General features: G+C 40.4%; 1 protein-coding gene across 5 annotated transcripts in view; it reads right to left on the reverse strand.

Annotated features, from left to right (window-relative positions):
- The window catches only part of PATJ (PATJ crumbs cell polarity complex component), a 335,447-nt gene that overhangs the window by 86,882 nt on the left and 235,194 nt on the right, over nucleotides 1-13,371 (reverse strand). For 4 of the 5 annotated variants that reach the window (XM_028106828.2, XM_088022976.1, XM_088022975.1 and 1 more), the window contains exon 30: nucleotides 8,121-8,213. The exons of the other annotated variant lie outside the window; for it this stretch is intronic. In XM_028106828.2, coding sequence (XP_027962629.1) covers nucleotides 8,121-8,213 — 93 coding nt within the window. The remainder of the gene's footprint in view (nucleotides 1-8,120; nucleotides 8,214-13,371) is intronic. 5 annotated transcript variants of the gene reach the window in all.

Here is a 13,371-nt window from a genome sequence, read left to right on the forward strand (position 1 = left end):
TATGTTATTTTAGACGCCACTGTCTCAGATCTGTGATGACAAGGATCATTGGACACACAGACACATAGACTGTATTGTTGCGAAGCAGTTTCATAAATTGGGGGAAGAACGCTGAGCACATCTGTTGGGGGCATTTCCTCGCAGGTTTATCTTGGGCTGCTGGCCAAATCCTGGGATGATGCTGGTTCTCAAGACCCAGATGGTACAACAGTTGCAGCTCTAAACCTGCATTTAGAGGAAGGTTTTAAAGAACACATATTGCAGAAGGTTTGCATACCAAGGGCAAGAAAGGTAAATTCCTTTACTGGCAACTTTCTGTGGAACTTGTATTTCCTTGCTGTGTATTAAAATCTTTGCACAGAATATGAGAATATATAGCTGTTGCCATCTCTTGTGGATGGCCATGGCTACAGTGAACTTCCAGCTGGTCAGGCAACATCCAGCCTGGCCCCTGTCCAAGCGAATCACCACATCACAGCTCCAGTGCAGAGTCACTGTCTAGAGTCCCACAGGGCTTCCCATTGCCTTCAGCACAGAGATCACCTGGTTAACATGGCTGGGCTCCAGTTTGGTGTCCAGCTCACCAGTGCTGGGAACCATGCACTCTCCCACCTTCAGGTCACCTGACTCCCCAAGGCTCACGCATCACCTAGCACCCTTCCTTCTTTCTTGTTTGCCACATTCCCAGTCGCGTCAGCTTCTCCTTCCCATCTCAGTTCACTTCCCTGGGAAAGCACTCCCCTGACTACATCAAATCCCCCTCTTATATGCTCCCTTAAAACCAAGCACCTCTGGTTCTTAGCTCTGATCAAAGTTGAGACTTCAGTCTATTTGTGACATTATGTTCATCTCCCATGAAGACTGTAAATAACACAGGAAGAGAGACTTTGTTTACCTTCGATGGCATCTTCCCAGGCTCTAGCACAGAAGGCAGGGACAGGCAGAGTGTAAGAATTTATAAGACTGAAAAAGAATCTGGGCCTTTTCTACCAGGGATTATTGAACACCGGCAAATTATCCCAAAAGGTGGAAAGACTATACACTAAAATTTCCATGCATAGAATCATGTTGTATAACAGATTCACAGAATTTCTAGAGGTCATCTCAACACTGCTCATTTGATTGCACTTTGTGGATCATCTATAGTCTTACTTCTCCGCTTTCTTCTCTTGCTCTTGTTTTTTTAAAAAATATCTTTATTGAGATATAATTAACATACCACAAAATGCCCCCATCTCAAGTTTACAATACAATGGTTTTCACATTCAGAGTTGTACAAATATCATCACAATCTAAGTTTAGAACTTTTTCATAACCTCAAAAAGAAATCCTATACCATTAGGGTCACTCCCATTCCCCGCCCATACCCCCAGCCATAGGCAACCACTCATTTATTTTCTGTCTCTATAGGTATGCCTCCTCTTGACACTTCATACACACAGTATGTGGTTGTAGCATCATGTATCAGTATCAGTACTTCATTATCTTTTATTCCTTTGAATAATGGACCACATTTTATTTATTTATACATTCATCAGTTGGTGGACATGTAGGCTGTTTCCATTTTGGGGCTATTATGAATAATGCTGTTATGAACAGCGGTGTACAAGTTTTTGTGCAGGTATGTTTTCATTCCTCTTGGGTGTATACCTAGGAATGAAATTATGATACAATATAATTATGCTTAATATTGTGAAGAACTGCCAACTATTTTCGCAACTGGCGATACTACTTTATATTCCCACTAGCAACGTATGAGAGTTCCAACCGCTCCACATCCTTGCAGCACTTGCTATTTTCTGTCTTTTTGATTATGGTCCTTCTAGTAGGTGTAAAGTGGTATTGCATTGTGGTTTTGATGTGCATTTAATTCCCTGATGGTTAATGAGGTTGGGCATCTTTTCACGTGCTTATTGGCCATTTGTGTATCTTTAGAGAAATGCCTATTCAGATCCTTATCCACGTTTTAATTATTTGTCTTTTTATTATTTTGTTGTAAGCTAGTTACTTTAAAATGATTTTACTGGCTATTAATATCTGTAACAGCATGGAGAAGGAGACAAGAACAAAAGAAAAAGTAAACTGGTTTTACATCAAAGCAGGAAATTATGGTATTTGACAGGGTTAGAGGACCCCAAGGTGGTAGCAAGAACAGAGGTTAGCTCTTAGAAGAAAACAGTACTATCTCTTTCTTTCCTTCCCTCGTTCCTTCGTTCCCACTAGCCACTGAGCTTCTAAAGACAGCAAGCTGATGTGAACACGTGTCCTCAAACATCTCAAGCTCTTTAAGAAGCGCTAGTAGCTCTGCTCATCACTGAATCTTCTGCACACAGCAAGACATACTCAATTAATATTTGTTGCGTGAACAAATAGACCACACAGTGATATTTTTTGATATTCCAGAAAGGCTGTCTATGTGAACTATACAACAAGGACAAGATGGGCTTTTGGGGCAAAAAGAACTGGGTTTGAATCCCAGCCGTACCACCGGCCTTAGGAACATACTTGCCGCCTCTCAGCCTCAGTACCATGTCAGTAAAGTAGGGCCAATAATATGTGCAGCATTGGGTTAAATAAGATAACCAGTATGAAAATGACTAACAGGTCAGCTTCTCAAAAAACTTTAGTTTCCTTCATTTTATGACACATCTGTTTGGAGGTCTGTATAAAGTTACAGAGACTTGTCTTTTACTTGCCAAAGTAAAAGGTGAATTTCTGTATCTTTATCTGTTTATCTGTTTCTATGTTCCAATTTTCTTTGTAGAAGTACAAGATTTAGACAAAAGGGAATGAAAATCATGAAGTTCAGATGTGAATGTAACTTTCTTATTGTCCTTTGACTTCAGTTTGGTTTTACGTCTGTATCTCTCTAAAAGGCAGCAGTGCGTAGAGGTTTGGAGACTAGCTTCCAGCTTCAGTGCATGGACCTGGATCTAGGCTTCACTGGGTGATTATTTATTTATGTGCTTATTTAAGATTTATTTATTTATTTGAGGAGGGGAGGGGCAGAGGGAGAGAATTTTTAAACAGACTTCCCGCTAAGCATGGAGCCCCCGACCCAGAGCTTGATCCCAGGACCCTGAGATTATGACCTGAGCCAAAACTAAGAGTCGGATGCTCAACTGACTGAGCCACCCAGGTGCCCCCCACTGAGTGATTATTTAATGTCTCAGTGCTTCTGTTTCCTCATCTCTTAAATGGGGATAATACTAGGACTAACCTCATAGGACTGTTATGTAAATGAGCTAAGAATAGTATCTAGCACATAGGCATTCAATAAATACTGCCTATTATGATCAGCATTTGTATTTTTCAGTTTGAAAAATTCACTTCGGTTTTCTAAGTACACTGTAATGCTCTGCTCACAACAGCTAATCCTTATGTGGCTAACACTAAATGTTTTAATCAGAGTAAGAGCATCATCATTATTAACAACAACTCACCCTTGTACAGAGATTCCAGTGCACTTTGGCATGGTTCTGCATAGTACTGTATAGCTGGCCCCTCCTCAGTTCTCACAACTGTGGCTTCTTTCTCCTATTTTATAGATGTAGAAACTGAGGCAGAGAAAGGTTACATACCTAAGATTATATTGCTAGTCAATGGTAGAGTCAGGATTTGAATCCAAGTAGTCTGGCTCCAATGTATGTACTCTTGATAATTTATACTGCCTCAAAAGAGCACATTGTATTAACGCAGATATTCTCAACATGTTAAAAACATAGATTGAAGGGCACCTGGGAGGCTCAGTCGGTTGAGCATCTGCCTTTGGCTCAGGTCATGATCCCAGGGTCCTGGGATCAAGTCCTACATTGGGCTCCTTGCTCAGCGGGGAGTTTGCTTCTCCCTCTCCATCTGCCTCTCCCCCTGTCTTATGCTCTCTCTCTCTCTCTCTCACTCTCTCTCAAATAAGTAAATGAAATCTTTAAAAAGCAAACAAAAAACATAGCTTGATATCCAAAAGATTAAGAAAATTACTTTAGGGATCCATGACCTTCTATGTCAAGATACCAGAGAGTCAAAGACCCTTCAGGATAAGCCCCAGCTCTTCCAATTTCCTGTTTTGTGATCTTTCACGAAGCAGATTAAGGTCTTATCTGTAAGTATGGGATAAATAATTCCTGCCCTACTTTTTACATAGGGTTATTTTGGGGAATAAAATTGAATAAGATCACGAAGTATCATTTTACAAAAAGTTTAGATATTAAAAAATTAAGCTAATGAGATGACACTGTTTTGCAAATTGCAAAGCTCTGTGCAGATAGCTTTTTAAAAGTTTCTTTCAAAAGGCTTAAAAAATAGTCTTAACAGGCTCTCACCTAGACTTCTGAAATAGATTCCAGACACTTCCCTGCCTCCAGTCTCTCACAATTGAGATCTGTTTCACAAACCATCATCTGATCAGTTGTCTAAAAACAAGTTATTCTCCCTTTAAAAATATTTTATAGAGAAATCCAATACCTATTGAAGTTATTATAAACCCCTTGGCTGTTAATCTGAGGACTACTGAGATATGGACCAAAGCTAACCACAACTGAACAGTGGAAACAGTCCTGCAACATGCTGACCCATGGCTTAATCTTAGCTCTGAAAACAGGTAGTCTTGAAGAATTTAATAGCTCTCTGAAGTACAGTTTTTCATAGGTAGCACCTTGTGTCTACCAGGTATCCATGTAGCTACTGAGATACTGATTGAGCACTGGGCACATAAAGATGAATTCAAAGCATATTCTTTGAGTCTACTGTTCAAATTATATTGCCCATTGTTTCCCAAAAAGCCCAACACTTACTTGCTACTCTGTAATCCAGACTGGTAAACCTCCTATCTAGGCCAACCTCACCAGTTAATTGTCTTCTCATCTTTAAAGGTTTACCTTAAAGGCCATGATTCTAAGAAACCTTCCTTAATCCCTGAATGAGATGGTCTTCCTTCCACTTTTGAACACATGCAACATAGTGTTTTTTTTCTCTAATATACTTCTGCATGTATGATTTTCCAGATACAAGTTCTATTATCCTCACTGGTTCTAGAGGTTCAACTGCTGAAGAGCAAGGCTGGTGTTTCTCCTGGTCACTCCAGCAGGGGCCAGCATAGTGCTGGATAAGACACTTTTAGAGGGTTAGGGCTTAGTGTTTCCAACAGTCTTGACATAAACAGGAAAGAGTCAAGACCCATACAGATCACATGCCATCCTCTGACAAGAAGCATTGGGCAGGGCGCCTGGGTGGCTCAGTCGTTAAGCGTCTGGCTTCGGCTCAGGTCATGGTCCCAGGGTCCTGGGATCGAGCCTCACATCGGGGTCCCTGCTCAGCGGGAAGCCTGCTTCTCCCTCTCCCACTCCCCCTGCTTGTGTTCCCTCTCTTGCTATGTCTCTCCCTGTCAAATAAATAAACAAAATCTTAAAAAAAAAAAAGATGCATTGGGCAGCAATCCTAGGATGGTGTAGCAACTCTTGCACCAATCTTATAATAGAAATAACCATGATAACTAGTGACAATTAAGTTATTAATACTTTATAACAAGATAACGTTAGGTTGCACCATATGAAATTCTTACCTACAAAAATAGCAAGTTTTTATGATCCAAACTAATATTTTGCTAATTTGTTATCTATCCTCCTCCCCCTACTCAACCTGAATAGACTCCCCATGAGAGCAGGCATAACCGCTCCAAAATTATTTATTTATCCGGGGGGGGGAGGGGGGGATGGGCAGAGGGAAGAGCGAGTCTCAGCGCAGAGCCCGATGTGGGGCTCTGTGGGGCTTGAGCTCCCAACCCTGAGATCATGACCTTGGCCCAAATCAAGAGTCAGACGCTTAACCAATCGTGCCACCCAGGTGCGCTGAGAGCAGGCATTTTTCTACATTTTGTTCTCTGTTGTATCTCTAGTGCCTGGGACATAGTGGCATTCAGCAAGTATTTGCTGAATTAATGAATGAACCTGCTAAACACCAACTATTTGCCTTATACTCTACTACATGATTTATACCTTATAACCTGTTTGTTTCTTCCTAACATCCTGATTACTATTCATCAGGTGAGAAAACTGCGGTTGGTGAGGTCAAGTAACTCGTCCAAGACACTCTTGACTAATATTTTATGGTAGGGCATTTGTATTTACGCTATAAAAGTTGTTTAAATTTAGGCTATCTTTCCTCCCTCAACTAGACCACACACAGATTCTACTGGAAACAGTGAGAAAGAATTGTAATACTAAAAAGACAGGGAGGTGAGGAGGGGAGGGAAATAGAAAGAGGGAGCAGTAAGTGGGTATGGAGAAGGCTTCCATCTTGGTGAAATGCAGTATAAAACAGTATCTAAAAATTGCCCTCAGCCCTTCAAGTCCTCTGCTTGAGGGTGGGACCCTTTAGTTGTCTTGACACTTGGAGCCCCATCACTGGCATTACTTTCTCGGGAACAGCAAGTGGATAATGGATGGCGGTTGCCTATAGCCTACAAGGGAATCTCTTTGGACTACCAGACTCTTCTGGCAAGCAGGAAGTGTTCTCACCCTTTTTACCATTGCCTCTGTGGATTGCATTGGAGGCCCCTACTTACAAAAGCCCTGTTGCTTTACAAGACTTTTCCCTATCTATGGAGATACAGTGCCCCCCAAAACCCACGTTAATAGTATTTTTAAATGAATTTTGAGTTCACACTTTGTTGATGTTACTCACTCCCCTTCCAGTGCAAATATGCTGTTTGTCTTTTAGAAAGGGAACAGCGTAAACTTGGAACATCTTGTTCAAGAACACTGGTTACAATCTGTTAGTCCCAGTGTTCTTGAGGCCAGGGTTCTTGGGCCCCATTTACAATTTGCCCAGGAGTAGCCCATTGTCAGTTCCACTTTTGCTGAAATGTCCTTTTCCTTCAGCCTGAAAGAATCAGTTTCTTTTCTAGGACACAGAATCTAAGACAGTCCCAATATACATTTTCTAAAAGTTGAAAGAAGACAAATGATTTCTCTAACTCTCTGAAGTAAAATGAACAACTCTGTGCTGCCACAAAATCAGGGTGACCCTCCCAAGTGATAATTCTTTGAGATTTCTAAGATATTTTGAAATGGAGAGAAAAAGCCTACATTTCTTTCTAGAACTTGTAGTCTAACCCTGTAAGTACAAGGCTGCAAAACAAAAAAAGATGGACTGTGAATGTAAGCACAGGAGTCAGACTGAATGGAGGTGAATCTCCAGGTCTACTACATTCTAGTGAGTGGCCTCTGGTAATTTAGTGAACATCATCAGCCTTTGGTTTCTTTGTGTGTAAAAGCAGGGTATTACCACCTACACTATAAGGATGAGGAAATTAACATAGCATGCAGCACAGTACCCAGTACCCAGTAAAAGTTCAATAAATATGAAATAAAATATCAGGCATTAAAATATATAAGGAGGGAGCGTTCTCTAAAACTGACTCTCTTTGGGGCAACTAGCTGGATCAGTTGGAAGAATATGTGACTCCTGATCTCTGAGTTGTGAGTTCGAACCCCATGCTGGATGTAGAGGTTACTAAATAATAATAATAATAATAATAATAATAATAACAAATAAATAAATAATAATAAAAAACTTAAACAAACAAACCTGACTCTCTTCTAATGCTCCAGGCCCTGGGTGAGTTTAACCACCTTTTACTATGAATCAATGGAATACATTTAACATCTTTTTCTGTGCCTTTAGGGACTAATTTAAGATAGCCCTAGCCTTAAAGAAGGCCAATATTAAACAAGATTAAAAGAGAAGTTACTTCTTCGGGCTCCCTGCTCAGCAGGGAGTCTGCTTCTCCCTCTGACCCTCTTCCCTCTCATGCTCTCTGTCTCTCATTCTCTCTCTCTCAAATAAATAAAATCTTTAAAAAAAAAAATATTAAAAAAAAAAAAAAAACGAGAAGTTACTTCTTTTGTCCCAGACAGCACAATTCAAGTGTGAAGACAATAGGAGAATATGCTATTCGTTGGAATTAATGGATCACTCCATATGGAAAAGCTTCTACTAGCTCAGAGATCAAGATTCCTAGAGAAGTAAACACAACACAAATTGATCCTTTCCATGGTGGTACAAAATATAGATCATATACCTTTAAAAAAGAACATTGGATGAAAAACACCCAGGATTCTTACCAGTTTGGAGCTTTCATTTTCAGGCAACTGTTTAATACCAACTTCGAGACTGCCATCTTCCTCACTGCTAACAGGTTCAGTACCACTCTGACCCTATGGGACATTAAGAAGAAAATGGTAAAGATGTTATTCTTCACTCACACTGCCCAGAACTATATAGATACTCAACCACAATAGCTTGCTTTATCATTGTTGTAGATACTGTTTCCTCTCTAGTGGCCATTCCTATTCTCCTCCTTTCCACTAGAAGGTCATCCCCACAACCTCTGCCCCTACCCACCACCCCCTGGATCTGTCCCTGCTGCTTACAGATATGCCTTAGAAAAAGCTGATCCCTATTCTCTGTTCCAAAGTTGGGCCTGATTGTCTTATGGTTAATCCCAATCTTTTTGCCAATGACTTTGCCAGGAGTGGATATGCGATCCAGTTCTGCTCAATGAGACACAAAGAGACTTCTAGAAAAGTTCTTCCTTGGTCTTCTTCTTCTTCTTCTTCTTAAGATTTTTATTTTTTAAGTAATCTCTATACCCAAGGTGGGGCTTGAACTCACAATCCCTAGATCAAGAGTTGCATGCTCCAGACTGAGCCGGCCAGGTGTGCCAGTTCCTCCTTGGTCTTAAAAGAACCACAAGAAGATCCCCTACCTCCCACATGAGCAAAGTTGGAGATGGAAAAAGTGGACTCTGATGGCTAAAGTGGGCCATTGCATCAACCTGACCTGAAGTACAGTCTTATTCTTAGCAGCCTTCACATGAGAGCTCATAAATTTATTGTTTCAGCCAGTTAGTTCTTCTGTTCCCTCTAGCCAAAGCTTTCTGAGATGTTTGTTTATCTTCTGTGCAAGATTAAACTACTTGAGCTAAGAGACTGTATTTATCCTGTTTCTCTCTCAAACTCAAGTACCTAACACTGTGTCTGGTACATGGAAAACACTGGACCAATCTTGGTTGAACCAATGAATGGAACAGTTGTTTTCTTGATGGGTTTTTTTCTGCAGAATTCTAAAAATATTTATTCAATATAAATGAGACATAAGAATTAGCCCCATCAGAATTCCTGAACAGGGGCTCCTGGGTGGCCCGGTTGGATAAGTGTCCATGATTTCAGAGTGCTGGGGTCAAGCCCGTGCTCAGTGGGGAGTCTGCTTGCCATCCTCTCCGTGTCCTTCCCTCAGCTTGGATGTGTGCGTTCTCTCAAATAAGTAAATAAATAAAATTCCAAAACACATTCAGTATCTCAGTTGAATTGTAACGTATTAAATGTTATACTTAATTAACCAGAAGTCTGTTTACTTTCTGAGGCCACATGGGGGGAGGGGGAGTAAGGATGATACATGGAGTGTTTACATTCTATTTATTTGGATTTTTATATTAAAACACCACCATTTTGGGATTACTACAAATCTGGTGGGACTGTTTGGAGAGAAAATAGTTTAGATTTTGGGACATTCAACCTCAACTAACTCAAAGTAGTACAAACTGAAGTAAAGATATAGTGTTCTTTCATCTATCGAATGGACAAGAGAATGGACAGAAGATTCAGTACTGATAACGTAGAGAAAGAGGAATTTTTACATGCCACTGAAAGAATATAGGTTTGAACAATTTTCAGAAAAAAGATACAAAATATAAACATATACAAATACGCATGCAGGAAAATATTTGTCAGGGTAGAGGAGAAATTTTTTAAATTGCTTACTTCTGGGAAATAGGATTAAAGAATGGAGAACTGTTGCATTAGTTATTTTTATACTGTTTGAATTACAGAAGAATTCACATGTATTACTGCAAGTTTAAGAAATAAAGGGGAGCTATGAGAAATATCTAAAAGAAAACCAAATCTAACAAAGAAAGTAGCATAGGGGTACCTGGCTGGCTCAGTTAGAAGAGCATGCAACCCTTGATCTCGGAGTCATGAGTTCGAGCCCCACACTGGGTGTAAAGATTACTAAAACAAACAAACAAACAAACCCAAAACCCCCAAAAAACCAAAATCAAAACAAAAAACCTAAGGAAAAAAAAAAGAATGGATATTAAATTGGTCAGATCCAGGTTCAAATCTCAACTTGCAAATTAGAACTACATGACTTTCAGCAAGGTTCTTTCTGAGTACTTATTTTTAAAGCACAGATAAAAGTACCAGATTAAAACAGTACCCCATCAGGTTGCCTTGAAGATTAATACATTAACATGCAAAATGTCTATTAGCACAACACCAGGTGCAGTTAATTTGTTTCCAGCTTTTTGTTGAGACAGGTTCTTAATCCATCCCGTTCCGTGTAGTCTTCCTAACAACCCTGTATGAGTATGTACCAGTATCATTCCAATTCATGGATAGGAAGATGATACATTTTTTTAAAAGATTTTATTTATTTGATAGAGAGATACACAGAGAGAGGGGAACACAAGCAGGGGGAGTGGAAGAAGGAGAAGCAGGCTTCCCGCGGAGCAGGGAGCCCGATGCGGGGCTCGATCCCAGGACCCTGGGATCAGAACCTGAGCTGAAGGCAGACGCTTAACCATCTGAGCCACCCAGGCACCCCCTTAATAAACATTTTTAATGATACATTTTAAATGAACTTGCCTAGCTAGTGAGAGGCGAACCCAGGATTCAAAGCTAGGTAAGACTGACATCAAAGGTCCCATTCTTGTTAACTATGCTCTAGGCCCTAAGTAAATGATTCTCTTGTTTCTTTTCTCTCTTTATTCCTTGTTAGCACTGAGTGTTGATAACTAATCTTATAGAAAACAGGATTCACAATCTTTAAAAAAAAATCATCATTAATTTTTAAACAGTGTTTTAGCATTTGTTAACCAGAAATTTTCATTAGGTACAGTATCTTCCTCTCAGTGAATTTTGGGTAACCAAGAAGTCACCATATAAAATAAACATGCCCAAGTTAAGCTTGAGAATATATAGATTTTCAGCATTTTAGACAGCGGGTAAATTACAGAGACAGAAAAATTCAGAAGAAACAAATTATACTTTTTAATTTTTAAAGATTTTATTTATTTATTTCATAGAGAGTGAGAGAGAGCACAAGCAGAGGGAGCAGCAGAGGGAGAGGGAGAAGCAGAGAGTCCAACATGGGGCTCGATCCTGGGACTCTAGGATCATGACCTGAGACGAATAACCGCCTGAGCTACTCAGGTGGCTTTTAAAAACCAGTACTTATTCTATGGGAAACCTTTAATGTCCCAAATATTTCGTGTGTCTGCTTCTGTTAGCTGGGGTGAGCCCCAAAGAGGTCCTGGTTTGGGGGGGCTATACTATCCCATCGAGGCTTCAGGCTTCAAGGGAGTCAGTGTTTGTAACTGCAGCACATTCAATTATAGAACAAACACACAGGGAGCTCCTCTGATCCCAAATGACAGGAGCTTTTCACCAGGACGGTGGTCGGCTGATGTCATTCATCTAATTATGCACATATCTTCCTGGGGAAAGCAAAGTGCTATGTAAATAAGTCAGAGGAATCTTACATTTCTCAGCAATGTGAGTATAGAAGTGTTTTCTTGTTCTTTATAAAATGAATCCTGAAGTCGGGGAGAAACCAGTTGTTGGATGCTTCAACTTTGAAAACGTAAGAAAACATGGGCAAGGCAGCTGAGGTTGCAAATGGGCTGTAGATCTTTTAAGATTTGAGTAAAAACAAAAAAGAATACCCTTTACATCTATACCTACAGAATTATCACACAAAGCCGAGTCTCAAATGTCACTTACTCCATAAATCCTTTCCTTCTTAGCTAGAAGACATCTCTTCTCCCTCTAACCTCACTTAACGTTTTACCTGAACTTCCTATGTCACTTACCATCTCCTTTGCATCCTAATTACGTATGTACGGCATTGATCTTCCCAATGAGGCTGAAAGATCCTTGAATCCAACATCTGTGCCTCATTCATTTCCTTTGATTTCCTTTGTCTGATCCTTCTTTATATTCATCCTGGGTCTCTCTCATTTCAAAGTCAATGCTCTTTATAACTCTACTATGAACAGCTTCTAAAGCTTTTCCTCTGTTTTTAGTTACTGGGTTAGTTTGAGACGGTTCCAGAGAGGAGGGTTTAAAGTCAAAATCTAGATGGAGAGGAGTCAGGTAAAAAAGGAAGTTGGAGTTGAGAGAGGTTAGCAATAAAGCATGCGCTTTCCTAGGAGAGCTACCGCTTATAGAAGGCTTTTCATGCTTAAATGAGGCACAGAATGAAACAATGTGGGGTTCTGTTCTGAGAACAGAATGGCTCACATGTGTTAGGCAACCTTGAAAATACCCCGCTGACCAGGAGCTTAGAAATGGGGAATCTGTCAGGGATAGGAAGAGGAAAATAGGTCAGCAAGCATGACTTCCAAAGCACAGTTGTATCACGGTGGTTTGAAGACCATCTGGTTGATGGATGGTGGCCCAGTGACACCCAAGATGATTCAGCTAATTTGGGTAGCTGGGTGTTCCCTTCCTTTCTTGCTGATCCTCAAACCACCTGTCCAAAGCTGCCTGTGCAGGCAAGGCTGCTCAAGGGCAATGACCTTTCCCCACAAAGACCATAGATAGTAGCTTCTGTGGTGAATTATGTTTTTAAGATGAATAAAAAGAAAAGCAAGACTTGTGACTGTATGCCTAACACAGCCTTTAGCAAAAAAAAAAAAAAGGCAAGAAATGCTTTTCAATCCTCAGAGAAGTCCCCTCCAAACCTTCAAATTCCCTCCCCTGGGCTCCTTAAAAATCTACATAAAGTGATGATACTTTTTATTTTTATACTACTTAATTTTTCATACCTACTACTTACCTATAGTTTTCCCCAACTAGACAGTGGGAGAACCTTGAACACAGGAATTTATGCTTGTTTGTTTTTTTTTAAGATTTTATTTATTTGACAGAGAGAGAGAGAGGGAGAGAGCCAGAGAGCACAAGCAAGGGGAAGAGCAGAGGGAACGGGAAAAGCAGGCTCCCCGTTGAGCAGGAATTTATGTTTTTATTTGAAAGCAGGTTATCTATCGGGGCGCCTGGGTGGCTCAGTCGGTTAAGCATCTGACTCTTGGTTTCGGCTCAGGTCACGATCTCAGGGTCCTAGGAACGAGCCCCACAGTGGGCTCTGTGCTCAGTGGGGAGTCTGCTTCTCCCTCTCCCTCTGCGCCCGTCCCCGCACTTGCACTCACTCTTGCTCTCTCTCAAAATAAATAAATAAATCTTTAAAAAAAAAGAAAGAAAGCAGATTATCAATAAAAGCTAAATTAGTTAAGGATGTTACTGCGGACTGGAA

This window comes from Eumetopias jubatus, unplaced genomic scaffold (assembly GCF_037043125.1).
Source record: "Eumetopias jubatus isolate StellerSeaLion01/CBP00866 unplaced genomic scaffold, mEumJub1_p1.0 scaffold_4, whole genome shotgun sequence".
Taxonomy (NCBI): Eukaryota; Metazoa; Chordata; class Mammalia; order Carnivora; family Otariidae; genus Eumetopias; species Eumetopias jubatus.